The 19,760-nt window shown below is 38.9% G+C and overlaps 2 protein-coding genes across 3 annotated transcripts; both read right to left on the bottom strand.

Moving 5' to 3' along the window:
- Positions 1-1,886: 1,886 nt before the first annotated feature.
- pigm (phosphatidylinositol glycan anchor biosynthesis, class M) lies at positions 1,887-10,140 on the bottom strand. Its single transcript, XM_014981428.2, has 8 exons — positions 9,874-10,140; positions 9,279-9,452; positions 9,063-9,183; positions 8,054-8,303; positions 7,770-7,873; positions 7,430-7,584; positions 6,171-6,272; positions 1,887-5,539 (listed from the first exon to the last, which is right to left on the bottom strand). Exons 1-8 carry the CDS (start codon positions 10,042-10,044, stop codon positions 5,372-5,374), a joined length of 1,245 nt encoding a protein of 414 aa, XP_014836914.2. The 5' UTR covers positions 10,045-10,140; the 3' UTR covers positions 1,887-5,371.
- Positions 10,141-11,034: 894 nt separating this feature from the next.
- On the bottom strand, positions 11,035-19,097 carry LOC106914567 (leukocyte elastase inhibitor-like). 2 transcript variants are annotated; one of them, XM_014981429.2, is made up of 10 exons: positions 18,956-19,097; positions 18,449-18,630; positions 15,305-15,406; positions 13,844-13,984; positions 13,563-13,680; positions 12,749-12,891; positions 12,305-12,382; positions 12,133-12,219; positions 11,869-12,049; positions 11,035-11,773 (listed from the first exon to the last, which is right to left on the bottom strand). In XM_014981429.2, exons 2-10 carry the CDS (start codon positions 18,623-18,625, stop codon positions 11,547-11,549), a joined length of 1,254 nt encoding a protein of 417 aa, XP_014836915.2. In that variant the 5' UTR covers positions 18,626-18,630; positions 18,956-19,097; the 3' UTR covers positions 11,035-11,546. The 2 variants fall into 2 exon arrangements, with proteins under 2 accessions (XP_014836915.2, XP_014836916.2); XM_014981430.2 differs by lacking the exon at positions 15,305-15,406.
- Positions 19,098-19,760: the final 663 nt, after the last annotated feature.

Raw genomic sequence — 19,760 nt, 5'->3', positions numbered from 1 at the left:
GATGGATGGGTTCAGAGTCACTTGGTGAGCGGCGTAGCTATGGTAACTAGTCTCATGAGCTAGTTGGAACATATTAAACATGTTAAATAGGAGGGGTCCCAGCATTGAACCTTGGGGTACCCCACATGTAACTGTTGTCTGCCCTGATGATAGACAGGCCCTATTTAACAATAAAGTGAATTCTTCCACTTTTATTCAGGGGCGTCAGTGTAAAGGGTGCGGAAAACAAATGCATGCCAAACTTTTTTTTTAGCTTTTTTGTTTACAATAAAATGCAAAAATTATGTTTTTCCAGAATTATGCCCTTTGTGTTGCTCAAGAATGCAGAAATTAAATAATGTGTTCGACAAAATGAGGTTATTTTTTAATGACATTGTATGAAACGTTGCGCAAAAATGTATTTATGCCAGTTATGTTCATCAAGCTCCAAGAGTTACATAGATCATTAAGCAGCATATGGAGATGTCGGTTGCGTCGGAGGTGAGTTTGTTTGTTTATGCACACGTTAATGACGCTCGACTGTTTGAAGAGCAACAAAATATGTCATTTCTGAATTTTCTCAAGGCTGCAAAGTGGGGCAGTCAGTTTAATTACAGAAAATAACAAGGATCCTGGATTAAATTTGGTGCCAAAGTGGAGTTCTCTCAGGGTACTCTGGCTTCCTCCCTCAGTTCAAAAACATGACTGCTAGGTGGAGGCATGGATTTCCCCACTGCTCTCATCCACATGGCATACATTTATTTATTTATTTATTTTTACAAAAACAGCAAATACTGTATAAAAAAAAAAAAAAAAAAAGATGTAAAGCTGAAGAATAAACGACGGAGCAAATTTCGAATATTTAACTTCGATTGAACTGCCCAAGCGTTTGTGCATCGACAATGATACGGATGGAGACAAAGTGAGACAAACGTAGAAGTGAGAAGAGACGCTGAGAGGGGAAAGGAGCGACGGAAAGAGGACATCCAATCAGGAGGCAGCAGCGGGCGCTCTGGGCAGCTGTGGTGTGAGCCACGTCTGATGCGTCCTGACAGCTGTGGACTCTGAGGCACGAGCAGTCTGTGAGTATATGAGTCGGCTGAGATCAGTATTACGTTTACAGTGCAAAGGTTGCATGAGCATTTATATAACTCTACTCTTCGGCATAGACACCAACAACCTTCTGTATGTTTGTTGGACCAAAGGGGAAAAAAAACAAACAAAAAAAAAACACTATACATACATTTGTTTTCTTTTCCCAAACCCTCTCAGCGACAAGAGGGTTAGAAACCTGACTATATGAAACCATAATTAGACAGTTTTAACGCACTTATTCAGAGTTTAGCAAAAGGGTTCATCCCCCTGATTTTTATTTTTTTAAACTATAGTTTACTTTATTGGGATTTGAGTTGATAGAACATAAAGTAGAGCGTAATCACAATGAAGGGGAAAGAAGTTACTAATGTTTTAAAGTATTGAGCACCAAAACATTTTGAATGATGTTATATTAATATTTATTGTGACATTGATGTAAAGTGTCCTGTCTGGCAGGAAGGCTGACTGACCTTATTTGATCAAATCTACCTATTTATATGAATAAAGTTGATTGAACCAATGTGTATATGGGGAGATTAAATTACAGTTAACCTCTCATGTGATGAATAAGGGGAATCAGCCTTAAAAAGAAACTGAATACAAATAAACTACTTTTTTTTCCTCTTTTTAAATGACAAAAATGAAAATGGTAAATCTTCCTCCATCCACTTTGCATTCGTGGAGAACTTTGTGTTGCTCCATCACATAAAAATCCCACAGAAATACATTGAAGCGTGTGCTTGGTTGGTGCATAATGTGGGAACTTTCTACTAAGTATACTTCATAAGAACTTTTGAAGCACAGTCATAAAATTAGATTAAAGCTTTTATTTGCAGATTGCAGAATAAAAAAATATTCTTGAAAAATACATTGAATAAAAACATTAGATCAAAAGAAAGAATACCACCCAACAGACATCTCAAAGGTATATTAAAGTTAGTAAAATATTGAAGCTTCCCACTAAAAAGACTCCAACTCTTTGTTTGCCTCAATTAGCTAATGAAGGACAACAAAGCACCTCACCTTAATGCTTATTTTCTTAAGCCGCTTGAGTCTTCATTAAATGGCTTCTGTGTCAAAGGCAGTTTAATGACACAGGCTTCCTGGTGTCATCTGAGCCAATGGCTCCCAGGAGTTTACTACATTTTTGCTACAATGCTCCATACACTTTAAGAGAAATACCAATTTAGACACGTAACAGCCAATCCAAAGGCTTTGAGGGTTATTTCAGGCTTTCCTCTACTATGGTTCTGCGACCAGGTTATGAGTTGTACTCATCCTACCTGGAGTCCGAAACTGATCAACAGCTTTAGCTTGGTTAAAGAAAGAAGTGCAGCGCTCAGAGCAAATCAGCACAAGGCTCAGTCCAAAGCATATTTCTGCATCCATAAAATCATTTTCCAAACTAAAAAAAACAAAAGACAAAAAAAAAAAAAAACTAACAAAAAAATTAAAACGCTCCTGTGGTTCCATAAAAATGCAGTTTAAAACATTTTACAATGTTCAGAACATATTCCAGGAATAGAACGTGTTAAGTATAGGCTGTGCTTTTTGCATCCAATACAAACAGACAGCGGAGTAAAAACTAGAGCCGCAAAGCATAAGGAAAACATGGGATTTTGCGATGGGGTTATCGATTGTGATGAATTCACGTTTTCCCTCTTTTCCAACATCAGTTATCCCTCCCTCTGATCCGAAGCACCTTCATCACTAAAATCTAAAAATAATCACACCAGTGTTGCCAACTTAGCAGCTTTGTATCTGTATTTAGGGACTTTCTAATAAAAAATATAAAAATTAGTATCGGCCAAAATCTGGATCAGCAGATCAGCTGCAGCTCTAACCTAAAGGAGAGCAAAAGTTAATTTAAGTAGAAAATACATTATGTGGCTGGAAATAACTGATTATTTACTTCTTCTGAGTGGTGGAGGTCTGATTAAAAACCCAATGCCATGATGAAAACAGTGAAAACTACCATGTGGTTCTGGCAGCATGTTGGTTACCATGACAACAAAGAATGAGCTAGTGGTCAGACATTACTGACCAAGGACTTGCACTGAAAATTTGAGGAAAATCATCCTGCTGTTAGGCAGGAAAAGGCTTTATAGGTGCTGCTTTCCTCCAAAGTGCTCTAACACAAGCAAGAGAAAGACTTTTACATTTCATTGCATATTATGTCTACATAAAATGGAAATAAATTACTTGCTACAGGTTAGTGCTTCATTTTATAGATTTACAGGAAGCTAAGTGCACTAAATGTTTTGAAATTTAGCAAAAACATTAACAGGCTAAATAAATAAAAAAAATTAGCTCCACCATTAGCAAATTAGCATTAGCATGATCTCTACTAGATGTAAAGAAATTTACTTCAGAATCTTTGGAGGATGTGTTATTTATTGAAGCAAGCTTCAAGGAATTCTACTCAATCACAGAGGTTGAAATTTGAATCGACAAACAACGTAATATTCCACTTAATCATGTTTGCAAACGGAAGTGCTCGGGTAAAAGGCTAACTAGGCACTAGCAATGCAAACAACAAAATATTTAACATGATGTAAACTCCAACACCACAGAAACATGTTCATGAGGCTGGTGACTTGAGGAACGAACCAACAGTGAATTATGGCAAATATTAATAACCACATGGAAGCCATTTTGGATTTTGGTTCTGAGTGAAAACAGCAACTTCAGCAGTCGTTCCTCTCGTGACTCCTTAGTACTGACAGAACGCACCGCATCTCGTTTAGAAAATATAACACCAGTTTGAGGAGGACAGGCCCCAACCATTGTTACAGTCAACAGATTCCTTTCAAAAATAAAATCCAGAATGTTGTGGTATCCAGACGGACGGCGGTTAAGAATGAAAATGGTTTAGGTATGGGCCCAAAGGCAGCGGGCCAGCTGAAAGGTTACTCAGTGCAACCCGGTGATTCATAAACCGGGTATTCAGGCCGCAGCTGACCGTGAGTCAGCCCGAACACGCAGGCCCCACACGGGACACACAAACCAAGTCACTTAGACAAACGTTTTTGGAAAAACACCACAAATTCAACCCTTTTCCGCCATAGACGACAAGCAAAGCACAAGTATTATTATCTCGTAAATTGTATCCTCCTGGTGTCAGTCCCCGGGCTGCAGCAGCACCAACAAACGCTCTCCGGATCAGCGGGACCGAAGTGAACGCTTTGATGATTTCCATGTGAGATTAGGAGGAGAAAGTATGGCGAGATTAAGGGAACCACTGTTTGTTTTGAGTCGTATTCATGCTCCAGTTGATTAATCTGTGCGGTTTACAAAAACGCCCGAGCTCCGGAGCTCCGTTTCGCTGGCAAATGCTTCGGCCTAGTGGTGAAAACTGTGAACTGCAGCTGCGGCGAAGCTTGTTCTGATCAACATTATCCCCCACCCGTTGATATGAACTGGGACCCTTGCCTTGAATTATATGTGTTTGCAGGGCGGATATCATCTGAATGTTAAGAGTTTGTGGAAAAGCAAAGCGCAGCTTACAGGTCAGAATCCAGGTCACCATGACACGATTTAGCTCAGATTTACCTGAATTTAATCCAGTCTGCACAGCGCCCCTCCTTGTTCAAGAACTACAAGTGAGCAGCAGTATTAAGGCCTACCCAAAGTAAAACAGCTCCAGCATAAAACTGGCTTCTAAGTTAGCCCTGGAGCTCAGTTTACAAGAAGACAGAGGGAAATTCTCTAACAGAAGGTCTATAATCTGTGTTTTGTTCCCAACAACAGGTCAGGAAAATCTGCTAATTCCTGTTATTTTGGGGGCAAACAGTCAAAGATTTTAGGCCACACAAAGCAGAGTGATAATTGTTTGCAGTCTGTGCATCGCTGTGAATCTAAGTGCTTCGGCCTGCCAACATAAGCATGTAATCCAAGGGTTTAACTCAGATAACTGATAATCCAGCTGAGGCTTTTATACAATATATGACTGATCTCCGACAACATGATTTAGATTATAGTGAAGGAAGTCCATGAAAAGACAGCTGAGAGAAACTGAGCAAAATACAAATGTCTCCTCTGCTTGAGTCCTGGTTGGAATAATATGTGCAAAAATAATACAATTTAACCAAATATTTCTGGTCTAGTTTCTACTGTAAATAGATGAGGGAGTATTTGGGCTATAATAGAACAAATTAAAACGACAAGAATAAAGTCATAATACTATCAGAATATTTCAAATGCACCAAGATATTTCCACTAGAAACAGGACCAAAAATACTTGGTAATATTTTGTGTTTTTGCAGTGTAGATGTTCCTGTTTCAACCCAATGGAGTGTCACTCGGCCTTCAGTCTCTGTGAAGGGGGTCTGGGTTTGTAATGCGTTATGATTTGAATCAAGATGAAACAGTTGATGACCAAGAACAGCAATCCGGCGAGCCAGACCAGGACAAAAGTGTTGACGCCTTCGAACTCCAGGAAGTAGGCAGGGGCCAACCAGAGAGCCTGTGTAGGGAGAAAACCCGATGAAGCACAGAAGAAGAAGCCTGAAAATGTAACTTAACTTTGTGTTTTCTGTTTTTGCTGGTCAGTTTATAGCAAGATATAAATGGAAACTTTCAAAATTACGAGTATTTCTCACAAGGTTTTCACTGTAACTTCTTTAGCAAGCAATTTTTTTTAAGTGTTTTGGGTAAAAACAGACATATTCAGGCAAAGGTTTGGCGCGGCCTTAGCAAGATGCTCTGGTACAGCGTGGCAAATGTCACGGTCGGACAGCTGGGGAAGCAGGGCGGGGCGGGGAGGAGGGGTTGTCCCGTAGGACAGTCCGTTTCCAAAAATTAACAGTCAGAAAAAGAAAAAAAAAAAAAACACACTTATAAAAATGCATACAGTGTCAGTGTGACCCCGTTGGACCCCATACAGAGTAAAAAACATGTCTCTTAAGCATTAAAGCACTATCAATCTTTTTGCAAGCATGTTAATTATCAATGACAGCTTCTACTCATTGTGTAAGTTTGTTGAAAATGAGAGAGAGAAAAAAAAACATTAAAAATATACATTTCAGATGGTCAGAGCTACGAGAGATGATATTAATTGTCCCAACAATAACATAAATAACGTGAAGGTGAATTACCTGTCCGGCGAACCAGAGCAGCAGCAGACCCAGACCCTTTTTCACTGACAGAGTCAGGTGTGGGATGACCAGAGGCAGCAAGCACAGGTACCACAGGAAGTACTGGAAACAGAAACAAGTCAGGATCTGTTAATCAATATAATATACTCTCTGTTACAGCAGGGTTAAAAATATTTGTCACATAAACTACAGGACAAAAACATTTAAGAAGCTTCCTGAAAATCCACATGGTTTTTGGTGGATTTTAGGATGTGTTTGATGCACAATGAGTTCAACAATGGTTTTGTTGAAAATGTTCCAATTCCCTTCATTTACGTTAAGGTATAAAACCCTAACCACTCAGTTGAAAAGTAAGCAAACAAATCACAGTCTAAGGAAGAAATACCCCAAATATCTGAGAATTAATATAAAAATGTATGTCAACGTCATCTTAATTATGAAGCACTTTAAAAACATCAGCTGCACTAAAGTGCTGAAAAAAAAACAGCAAAATAAACAGTAATAATAATAACAACAAAAGAGTAATAAAATTATCCTATAAAAAATAAAAACACAGATAAAACATGTCAGGTTCACATTTAGTGGTAAGTAGTATGAGGGAAAGCAAGCGGAGCTGATTAGTAGTAACTCTTTTAATGCAAACGCTCCATTAAAAAAAAAATATATATATATATATTCAATTTCCACAAGGCTAATTAAAAAGCCCACATTTTCTTCATCATCAAATCAGACAATTAAAAATAAGTTACATTTTAACAACATACATTTAATTATATTAAACCCATACATTTTTAGACTTTTTTTTTGTCTTGAGTTCTTTTTTTCAACATCGTAGACATTAAGAGAAAAAAAATTTAAGTATAATTTTTGAACATTGGTCATTTTATCCTGTTGCAAAAGCAAAGCAATATCCAGTGTTTTGTTTGTCATTTTAACCCGACCCAGGTTTTATTTCGGCCATACGACTGAGCATGCATTTAGTCGTTACGTCCGAAAACATAATACTGATGGGCAACGTTAAAAAACATCAAGGTATGACGTGACAAATAAAAGATAAAGATGTTATTGAAAAAAAAACAACAATTAATTTCATTAAGAAATAATAAACTTTTGCCTATAAAAGCATATAAAAAATAAAAAGATCTTAAAAAATATTTTCAAAAACTCAATTTTATTTTTTCATACTTCATCAGACATACAATACTGCTTAGGAACCCTGACTTAAGGATACATCTGGAGTGGTCTATAACTTGTGTTACCTGTGAAGTGCACACTTTGTTGAAGGAGACGAAGATGGCCGTATTGAGGAAACAGGCAAAGGCCAGGTCATGGTGAAAGCTCCAGGATGCCACCAACAGCAGGAGGAGCTGTGGCAGAAAGGCTGCCAGGCCGAGCCACTGGCTCCCCCTGCTGTCTGAAAGCAAGAAAGGCAAAAGAATGAACCCAAGATATTGTACACACCTGCACCACATGTTCGTTTATTCAGTCTTGAACTTAAAAAGAAAAACTGCTTGGATTTAGCTCCTATTTTCTCATAAGCTCAGACCAGAATAAGAACTGTCCCCCCATCACCACCACCATGCCTAGTCTGATGAGTACCTGCAGTAAGGTAGAGCATGTAGAAGTACGGGGAAAAGTTGTGCTTGATGTCCCTTCTTGTCAAGTGGTACAAGTACGTCTCATGAAGAAACGACCAGCCATACCTGCATCCACAGCAGAGGAGTCATAACTTTTGTTTTTCTGCCCCCTTTTTTTTTTTACAACTTCTAACAACAGATGATGAAGAACAATGCTTGTACTATGAAGTATATGAAAATAAACTACGCCATATACAACATCCTGGAGAGAAGTGACTAAATCAAACCTTTATGTGTTTGCCTCACATGTAATAGAAGAGTGCCGTGAACACGGAGAAAACTCCTCCGGCCACAATTCCGAAGAGGATCAGGTCGCGGCTCAGGAAACTTCTGAGAAATAGGACACATTTCTTCCACGTCCGCGTCGGTTTGCCTTCCGCTGATCCCGCCTCCGGCGCTCTCAGGGTCAGAGCAATGGGCAGGGCATACGTTATGGGATAGATCTTCATATGAACCGACAGGCCGTAGAGCACGGCTGCCCACACCAGATGCCTGGCTAAAAGGAAAAAAAAAAATGCATCAGCACATGATTGCGGAGATAACATGACAGCAGCAGTGACATCCATCTAGTCTTTATGGAGGCATTAAACTCCCAGAGGGTTCATAGATTCCTTACTATTCGTAAGGGTTGAAATCAGATTAATTATATTAATAGTGATTAATCAGTTATTGAAATAAACCTCAACTAAATTAGTAATCAATTTATCTTTAACTGAAGTATACAAAGACACAAAAAACGCAATTTCCTGAAAGAACAACAAACTCAGAGCAGTAATTAAGCCAAACTTGTACAAAAAGTTGCATTTAAGACATATATATATATAAAAAAACATTTTTCAGTAAATATGTTCTACCCAGAACTCAAGTGCCATATGTTTAACTCAACCTGGTTTACATTCAGCGAAAGAAAAAATAATTGCTCTCTTATTAAGCACTTTTTGCTACATTGTACTGATGTTAAGTCATGCATAAAGTTTTCACATGCTGATGTTAGAAGTAAAAAGTATCAAACAATTGATCAAGCTTACACTAAAGGAATCCTATGTTATTGCATTTAAGACAGTACAATGTTTATGTTCTTTTTTTTAATATGTGGTTATTTTTAATCTTCTAATGTCTCTTTAATATTGTCAAAAATGCTTAAGGGGTTAAATGAAAAATGAGTATAATGTGCTAATTGTTTTTATCCGATTAATTAGTCAGAATAGTCGACATAACAATCTATTACTCAAATAATCTTTAGTTGTACCCCTACCTTCCATACAAAGCAAAGTCCCGAGCACCAGAGCTGCCAGGATGGATTCAGCGTTCCCCCGACTCGACACTCCCATCGGCAGAGGGTTGAGAAGCCAAAGAGAACACACACAGGTTGCAGTCTAAAAATAAACGTAAGGGAACGGATAGCATTTTTCTTATCTAAACAAGCAGAAATCAAAGAATAAAAAAAAAAAAAGATGTTGACGGGTCAAACCTTGCAGTCTAGACCTCTCAAACACAGAGTTCTGTAGATGAGCAGTCCTGACAACACGTCACATAAAATGAAGAGGAGCTTTCCAAACACCATGCCGACGTAGATGTTTGGGGTGAGAAGCCAGGCCAGCAGAGGGGTGTAGCGGTAGGTCGACCTGTTGTACGGAGACTCGCCCTGTCCAAAAAATACAACACAAAGATTTCTGTTCATAAAATTAACGAAAATAGCGAGTTTCATTTAGACAGCCACAATATTACAATCTTTGACATACAAATTGGAATACATTGTCGTCCTCTGCTGACACCTGGTGGTAGGTATGATAAGCGAGGCAGAAAGTTATGTTAAGTTATGGCATGCTAAGTACTCTGAAGGAACAAAATGTATACATATTTTACATCTTATAAAGTGACAATTGACGTTTTTAGCTTAGCTTAAAATTTTCAATGTACTACAAAATTTTTAGAGATGATATGGAATGCAGTTGATTCAAATCCCAGAAGCAAAACAGAAAAAAAGGCAATAAAACTTGTTCCCTAGCTTTGAGTTTTGTCATTCTTAAAAACGCATCAGCAGCTGATAAAAGGGGAGTAGATACCTGTGTGATGAACCTGGCAGCATCTGTGAACACATGGTAGTCTATATCCGTGTACTTCACCACCATAGTTCTGTCCTGGTAGTCTCCATAAGCTACCAAAGCCAGTCGGAGGGCAAAGGAGGCCGGGAAGAGGACATGTTTGTCGGGGAGCTTAGAAAGAAGCGTCTCCATCAGCAGGCAGACAAATTCATTCTATTTAGCAGTAATGAATGACCACATCTCAAACATGACAACCCGGAAGTCTGAGGGATGTAAACAACGTCTTCTTCCTGGATCTTTAGAAACTCTTTGCTCTGCTGCCACCTTCTGGAGTGGGGTAAGTACTACAACATAGACCTTACTCTCCGTAACTTTAAATAGCTGCACAATTTCCCCTCTGGTCCGCCATCACAATTATGATTTATACCCCACATCATAATCTTATCAAATACAAGTTTTCTTTTGGAAATAATACATATGGAAGCACCACACTGATGAGTTGATTTAAAGGTACTTATTTTACTGTAACATTTATTGTGAATTTTGTTTAGTTCTTTGTTATTCTGGCAGATTTGAATTTTTTTTGTTCGTAATTTTCAAATTTTAAAGATTCTGTCCAGGGCTGTATTTTTACCACTAAAATATGTACTCTTAAAATTAAAACAAAACCAAATGTTGACATGATTCCCATTACAAAATTTAAGAAAATACAATAAATAAGCACACACAGATTTGTTTGTTTGGGTCAATGACATCACAAGGGGCACAAAAATTTACCTTTTCAAACGTTTTGTTATATTAGGTAGTTACACAGTGAGAATCACATACAGTCCACACAGATAAATAGCTAACAATGCAAGTTCAGCCTGTACATCGAAATTAGCTTAACCAAATAATATTCATATTATTCTTAACATAAACTTACACAAATAATGTGAATGTATTGTGAAGTGTCTTGGAGTCCACTGGACTTGAAAAAAAGCGCTATTCAAATACAGACCATTTACCTTTAATGTCCAAGGAGCTTTGGCAAACTAATAAAGTCAAATGTGACAAACAACAAAGTCCTATAATACAACGTTTAATTCAACAGAACAAAAACGTTCTGATGAAGTCACATTTCCCAAATCTAACCCAAATCCCAGAAGTTCTGGATGCAAATAAACCACACAAGACAGGAGATTTGAAAGTTTCACTTTTATTCCTCATGCGGGAGTTCAGGGGTGCATTACGATGATTTACAGATCTGATACCAGTAAAGCTTCATGTAGTCTCTCTTCTCCTTTTGGTTCTGCATCAAGTGTGAAGCGATTATTTATTCCAATGCTTATGAAGATAAAGTGCTAAGAATGTTGCAATTATGCTGCCATTTTGCATTAGGTAAAATTTTTAAAAGGTCAAGTTTTTAAAAGGACACATTATAAGTTAAACCAGCTGCAGCAAACAGGGCCGTAAGGCATTACATACATGAACAAATACACCCGCAAAGGATGTCAGGTTTAACAGTGGAAGAAACTTTAGCAAGGCACTTAGAGAAGAGGTAAAACCCAACTTGTACACAGCAGTGTTAAATACACAGGATGGAAACCTGAGGTGGGATTAGCGAGAGGGAACTCTACACCAACTCCTCTCCCTCACTCAGATCCATTTTGATGTAACCTCCCTCCTGTTCGGACACGTCACACTAAACGACCTCACACAGGCGAGCAGTAGCGGCCAGCGAAGAGAACGCTCTTGGAGGGGTTGTGTCGGATGAAGAAGAGGAAGGGGTGGTCCGCGATGAAGGTGGCGGGGATCATGGCGCAGCGCAGCATCATGACGGCGGCGGTGGCAGCGGCGGCCTCAGTTCCCTCCTCATTGACTTCCACGAAGGCCTTGTGGTAAACCTCAGACACAAACAGGTCGTTGGCCGGGGACATGCCTGTCGGAGCAGAGAGGGACCGAAACGTTTAGATGGTAAAAGAAGAGACACAGAGAACGAGTCAGGAAAAAAAACAATCTGGAAACACGTCCTACCAGAAAAGTCGCTATTTGCCTGGTCGAAGGCGTCCACCATGCCCATGCTCATCAGGACGGCCTTCATGTCGTATTTCTCCTCCAGCTTGAACCGAGGCAGGCCCACCTGGACCTCGATCATATCCATCATGTCTGGATTGGTCCAATCCATGAACTTCTCGTACGTCAGCGTCTGCTCAAGCTTGAGGTTGGACAAAGATAAAGTCAATTCCATTGGCTCATTTTGCTTGTCGTTTTCTGGGCTTTGCAGGATTAAGTACCTACCTTCTCCAGACCAGTCGTACCCTCCATGTTGTTGGGTAAAAAGATGAGCATGCTCAGCTCCTTCCCTTTGTACGGCATCTCCAGGATCTGTAAAACAGGGTTTTATTTTTACAATGTCGTCTGGATGAAGGTTGTAGATTCTCCCACCTGCGCTGTGAATCTCTGCAGTTACCTGGCAGGCGACTTCTGAGATGTAGGTCAGGGGAAACTTTGATTTCATGTGCATCATCTTCACTGGCTTTTTCTCATTCTAAAAAAAAAAAAAAAAAAAAAAAAAAAAGAGAACAAAATCGTGTTCATGCGCAGAAATCAGTAAAACGTTATTAATTACACTTACATAATATATAGGAATCAGACAAAGGTCTAGATAGGTCCACAAATTTCTATTAGTTTATTAATCCCTGAAAGTGTTGCCACAAAAATACATTAAAAATCTGCTGCTGTTCTGGTTCTGCTCTGCAACCCCAGAACCAGAACCAAACATGGAGAAGCAGCGTTCAGCTTCTAATACGCTTTTTGTTTGCCAAAGGAAACTAACATTCAGTCTACGTTATAGCTGATGAGTTGTTTTTTTCTCCACACCGACAGAGGTCAGGTTGCTGGATGGCAGCGTTACCTTGTTGAGGCTGAACTGAGCGTCGCGGGTGGCGTCCACCTTAAACTGCTTGTCCCAGTGACCTTTGAAGTAGATAGCATTGACCAGCACCAGCCGGGTCATCGAGTTCACTGCGTCCTGGGCCAGGATATCCTTAATTTTACCTGGTGAGAAACAATGCAAAAAAATTATAATTAGCACATTAATTAAACAATTATTTATATATATATATATATATATATATATAGAGAAGAGAGAGAGAGAGAGAGAGAGAGAGAGAGAGAGAGAGAGAGAGAGAGAGAGAGAGAGAGAGAGAGAGAGAGAGAGAGAGAGAGAGAGGCAATAAGCATAAAAATGAATTCAAAATGATTAAAAATAAATAATTAAACATGTAGGAGGCAAATTAAAAGAAATACCTATACACAAAAATAGCACAAATTATCACCTAAAAAAAGAAAAATCAGTCAAACTTATTTATTGACTTAAATAAATAAGCAAATAAACCACACACGAGAACAGTGTGTCTCTTGTGTGGCTTAAACAAATTTGTGCATGAAAATGTGTTTGCTGAAGTTGAATCAAATAAGAAAAAGCTAATCTGAGGATTATGATGACTAAATATTGCAGAAGTGGAGGGGAATAAAAGAAAAAGCTGAAACTTTTTCCTGTTTTTGAACATTTTAAATTAACAGATCCATTTCTTGCTGCTTATTAATTTGTCTTTTTAATTTCATTTGTTCACATAAAAATGATGAATCCATCATTTTTATGTTTGATGAAGACATTTTAAAGGCTTAGTGACACATTGAGGTGGGTGTGGGTGTGTGTGATCCACCTTGTGTCTGCTTCTCCACCCAGCCGTTGATGTTGACCCTGGCTGCCTCGGCGTTCGAGGCGAAGTCCACGGTCTCCAGTTCTGCCTGGTAGTGCTTCTTAGTGCTCTCAAGGTAATCCTGAAACAAAAGCAAGCGAATGTAGATGCATGTGTCCTGGATTATGCGGCGTTCCGCTTTTCTGCCCTCATTTGGTCGGTCTTAGCATGTACAGAAAGCCACACCCACTCAGGAACATCCACTCTAGTGCTGAAAGGAAACCCCCTCACACCCCAAGTCACACCTGAACAAACTGGTAGGACTGCTCGCCGTAGAGCCTGTTGGCGACATTCAGGGCATACGGAGCGTTCGACTTGTTGAGCTGGCTCAGCAGCTGGCCAAAGCTGGAGTGGAGGTCGTCCTTCACATCCAGGGTTTTCAGGGTCTGCAGATGAAAGGAAACCAGTTAGATTTACTGAAGAAGAAGCAGACCAAACTAAAACATTTTTTTAAAAAGAAGTGTTTTCATGGTCATTTTGTTTATTAAGTGATGAAAGGATTTGTTTATACTCTATAAAAACTATCTAAACCTGTTAAAGGTAGCAAAAGTATTTTTTAACTCATCACTTAATAGAAAAAAAAGACGCATTTACGTAGCGTCCATAATACCAAAAGTCTCCAAACACCAACGGCTTTACATCACAACCACAAACTTCAATGTATTTTATTCAGAGTGTCTAATTGAGAAGTGGAGGCAAAGGATATGTAGTTATTTTTATTTTATTTACAAATAAAACTGTTAAGTTTGGCATGCATGTGCATTCATGCTCAGCTCAGCTCTTTCAATTATTTCACTGCAGAATCGCTTTTTCCTGGAATTATGTCTGCTGATTTTTTTGGTGTATATTTACCACATTTGCACATCTTGAGACCAAATCAAAACACATCAAGCTCAGTCAGATTTCATCTTGCCCTGGACTTTGACTGGGCCATGTTAAGACTAAATTATACAGTCATCCAAATGTGGCCTCAGGAGACAATGTGTTGTACCCAATTCTATTTAGGGTATCAAAGTAAAGGAGGGCTGAATAAAAATAAATGCCAGACACAATAAAGTACATTTACAGTTGTGGTTGTAATGTGACAAAATGGGAAAATTCAAAAGGTGTAAAGATGTTTATGAGTGTAGGAATCAGTCGTGAAGACCCAAATGTAGCACAAGAGAGAAAAGTACAACATATCTTAAACCCTTCATCCCTTTAAAATAAAAAAGAAGCAAAGATCCAGACCTTAGAAGTCATTACAGAACATCAGACCATCCCTCCACCATGTTGTTATTCCTTCCTCCAGATCTCATCTTTTCCTTTACTGTGCATCCAAAAGTAAAACCCATTTAACTCCAGTGGCCTGGCACTGCAGCTTTGCAGTGTCACAGTAGTTATTTCTCACTATCACAGCTACACCAGTAGAGGAAACGAGTTTTGCCCGTTTAGTGTAACGGGAAGCGGCAGATGAAAAAGCATAACAACGCAGCATCGTGTAAAAGCAAAAGGACTCTGGAATGTTGGGCCAAGTTGCTTCTTCCACCTTCTGTTTGCTTCCTGGATTATTTAATGGTGGTGCCACAAATGGCATCAGGAGAGCGACAAAAGAGAAAGAGGGCAGCAGAATGTGAAGTAAACTCTCCTCCACGGACCATGTTACCACCCAGACCCTTTGTTAGTAGTATCAGGTAACAGATCCTCTTTTATTGCTTTTTTACCACCTTCAGCAGCTGTGGTGGCAGTTTGGTTTGAGCTTTCTGTTGCATCTGCATCTGCGCTGGTCCTGCTTGCTTCACCTTTTGTGCCTTAGTGAAGCACAGAACCTGGAGGCGACATTTGGGACACTTACTGTCAAGCTGTAAGACATGACCGATCTCCAGTTGGAACCATTTCATCTGTCGAATCAGTGACGTAGCGACCGAGGCTCACATGAAGTTAAATATTTTTAAACTTTATTCACATTTTCTTATGACGGAGTTCTAGGGCCATGCTAAGAAAAACAATTACGACTTTTCGTCCTCGAGGTGTTATGACTTTATCCTCATGCGAGTTTATTCTCGCAATTTAATTTTTTCTTAGTACAGCCCTAATCCTCCGTCTGCATCAGCGCTCTGTGTTTGCAATAAGAGGTGGAAAAGTGCAGAGTTTGTTGCACCTACTCAGGACCGCCCAGGGTAAATCCTCATAAAAAACCTCGACAGAGTCTGAGCAGGACTGATTATTTGTGCTGACAGCAGGAGATAAATAAAGGGTGAGTCATCATTTAAAGCGTCTTTCACAACCTGGAGAGACTCCACTCCGAATTCCCACTCCTAACAAATTCGACGCAGCTTAATCAGAGAGTAAAGTTCAACTTGGATTGAACGCTGTGTCAAGAAAATGTAAATGTAGACATTATGCTCTGATTGCTTTATGACAGGAATGCTCTAAGAAACATAGGTTTACTAATCGGGTCCAGACTGAGGTCTCCAGGAATGTAGCCACTGATTTACTGCACAAACAAAGATAGAACTGTAATGATTGTTAAGAAGAATCTGTATTTTTTTTTTAAATGAATAGTTGCTTCTTTTAAAATTTAAATAGAAGCACTAAGATTGTGTTTTACATTTTTGACTTTAATAACTTGAAATAGTATTTTCTCCACTGTTTGAGTAGAGATCTTTCTACAGATGCTGGAAGTTGTTCACTGGAACAAGGAAAAGCTCGACTGCAGAGAGAGCCATCTAAAAAAAAAAAAAAATCTTTCAAACCGAGTTGTGCAATTTAACATTTGCTGAAATACTGACAAAGACTTGCATAGCCAGAGCAGTAACACTTGTGTAACAATCTACATTTGACAAACTTTAAATATCATCACTAAAATTTAAGATAAGACTTGGACTGTTTTTCCAGTCCAGCTTGTTTTTCCAAGCTGGACTGAGTCATCGCCATGATGTTTGGTGACAGTCGGTTCCAGAGTTCCTGCAGCTAAATCCAAGCATTTCTGTGGTTGGTGCAGAGTAAATGTCAGCCTGCTAACAGGGAACCAACAAACCAAGGGATTTCACAGCTAAATGACACATTCCTCCACAGCCAACTCATCTTTCCAGTCCATCCTCTCAACCACTCCCTCTTACTCAGCAGCATCCATGGCAACGAGCGTCTCAATAACAACCTCTGACATGCAGTGCGAAATACCTTAGATGCACAATAGGAAGTGTTCTCTAAAATAAAGTGCTCAGCTTTATTTTAGAGATTTCAACATATATAAAACGGGAAGTTTATCATTTTCCCTGTTAAGTTGGCTCCTTAGTTCCCTCCTTCAGCCTTCACAACGGAGGGATGTGTAGGGAAAAAATAAAAGCTTCTTTATGTAAAAGGAAAAAAAAATAGTTTAAAACAGGTAGACTAGCTGCTCTGATTAATAAAGTCATTGATAATCTGGCCCTACTGCTGAACAAGCAGGTAAGAAAACAAACATACACAATGAAAGTTAATGCACAAATTTGTGACTGGAATAAAACACTTTAAAGTTTTACAGTGAGCATGTTGCTATGATAACAGCACTGATTTACACTGAATGGAGTTGTTTCTTTAACCTGAGCTACAGGGCAGATTATGGGTGAGGCTCTGCTCCTCCCATTTACTAACATTTACCAGCTTGACTTAACTGGGTGTGGTTTGGCTTTTGCGGTCCCAGTTTGATAGAAGCCAAATAATCACTCTGTTATCAGCTTTCACCTGAATTTCAGCCACCCCTCCTGGAAAATGGCCCCGAATCTTTCTGCTAAAGTGGAAAACCCGCTAATGAATAAAAACTAGAGCTCAGTTCATTCTCATATTGTTCGTAGGAACTCCATCGCTGCCGAATCAACAATGCACAGCGAAAGGCGGCAGAAAGTTTTCACTTCAGTCGTTAAATAATGACATTACTAAACGTGAACGTGCCGTTGTAGTAAAATGACAGTCGGTGTTGGTGCAGACTGAACTTTGAGAAGAACCGCTCATAAAAACGGTTGGGCATATCTGCTGCACATAATGAGACCTGATAACCACAGTTAAACATCTACAGTGATTATCCTGTTCCCACAGTAACGCAACCACAGATTTGACCCACATAAAAAAAATAGTTCAGATTATTCCTGCCAATTGGAAGAGAACAAGACAAGTAGGAGTTTCCCAAAGCTTGGTTTCCCTCCATATCAAACTCGATGCTTAATCGTAAAAGAATTGTTCAGACAAATGCTGTTTTATGAACCTTTTAAACGGCTTATTATCCACTCAGAGGCTGATTATTTAATTCCTGTTCCTTTCCTGTGTGACGTTAAACCATCATGATATTTTTGCTTTTAATACCTGCCTACTTTGATGCTAACTTATCGGCAACTACCTCCACAAGAAAACGGATATTTCCTGTTGTTTTGGCATCCATGGTCCGTTTACAAACAGGCACTGTGTCCGCCCCAAAAACAGAAAAAGACACAATTTGTGGTGCATATTGACTGCAATATTGGAGATACTAACAAAGCATAGAGGTCTGCTTAGTACATACACATTACCATTTAATAGAGTCCTTATGTTTTATTTTCCTCTAACATCTGCCTCAATTGATCAATTTCAGATAAACTTTGAGCTACACTCACAACAATAAAAATAAATGAAGACAAAACAAGAGTTTTTCCTTGCAGGTGGTTCCTTATAATCTTTTAACAACTCACTTCAAAAAATCTGAACTTTTAATGTTTTTGTACTGCCTCATTGGTGCTGAGTAAAACAAAAAGTGAGGAAATCTGTCACTAGTGTGCTAATAAAAATTAAAATCACTCTCATGAATGCTAATAATGTGACAGTTTAAACAGGTGGCGTGTGTGTTTCACTAGCTGTACCTCTGACATCTGAGCGGCTGTGTTTCCTCTGGCTCCCAGCAACACCATGGCCAGAGCCGAGGAGATGCTGAAAGGAGAGAAGAAGACGTTTTCGGTGTTGTCTTTGTCCCCCAGCGTTTTGAGCAGAGCCAGAGAGAAGCTGGTGTTGGCTGAAGCCAGAGGAGTTACTGCTGCCATCGTGCCTGGAGGACAATGAAACAAAGACAGAGGTTATTATTAAGAACATTATCAGGTTTTATTCTTCTTTCAAGTCAAACTCCACCCCCAAAAATAAACTGCAATAAATAGAACAAGCTGAGCAATATAAACGTGAATGTTGAACTGCAAGAGGAAACTACTAATTAGTTCAATACTATCACTATGAGAGCTTTTAAGCTGCAACATTAAACGCATAAAGGCGCAGGAAATGATGTTACGACATCATTTGTACTCCATTACTTCTGGGTGTTTCGCTGGGAAACCAGAAATGTCGCGTCTCACAGACTGAATGACACAAACTGTACTCACTGTCAGACGCTTGTAGTGTGCTCCACAGAAAGGGTTTGGGTCACATGAAGAATGCTGGTTGAAGCGCAGGTTTTTATAAATGACACGGGACACACCCCATCAAACAAAAAAATAAACTTCCGCAAATGACTACGGAAGCCGAGGGGATAGCGATAAAATGCTTCGGCCTGAGCTGAGAAAAAGTTTTCTTACAATTACTACTACTACTACTACTACTACTACTACTACTACTACTACTAATAATAATAATAATAATAATAATAATAATAATAATAATAACAACAACAAACGTTATCTTGTAGTTTTAACACTGTCATGAGCTCTTTTTCAGGAAAAATTACGAAAATAGTTAAAAAGCTAAATAATATTGTACGGAAGCCCGTTTCCGTCTCTCTATTTAAAAAAATTGTAATATAATGAGATAGTATTTCAATATAGTGGGACTCTACTAATAAAACAAATATTACAGTAGAAATTTTGTTTCTCTGTGCAAAATAAGTTGCCAAAAGACATATCATGACTTTAACCTTTTAACACATTTATAACTTTGATTGAATTGTGATTCAGTCAACGGGACAATGAGTGCTTAGCGGACGCAAAATACATTTTTAGTTTAAGTTTTGAGGCAGAATTGATTTTTAATCACAGGTTTTGCATGTTTTCAGTGTTTTACATTGATGTGAATTGAGGACAGTGTGACTTTGTGGGTGTGTCTGTGTCTCAACCGTCTTTTTTTTTTTTTTTTTTTTAAAAAAAAGGTTTTTCCATTACAAACATCTCCACCTAATAACCTTGGATATTTTAT

The sequence above is a fragment of the Poecilia mexicana genome, unplaced genomic scaffold (assembly GCF_051168715.1).
Source record: "Poecilia mexicana isolate PSO_F unplaced genomic scaffold, ASM5116871v1 scaffold_20, whole genome shotgun sequence".
Taxonomy (NCBI): Eukaryota; Metazoa; Chordata; class Actinopteri; order Cyprinodontiformes; family Poeciliidae; genus Poecilia; species Poecilia mexicana.
The sequence above is the reverse complement of the archived record's forward strand: the minus strand, read 5'-3'. Positions and strand labels throughout refer to the sequence as shown.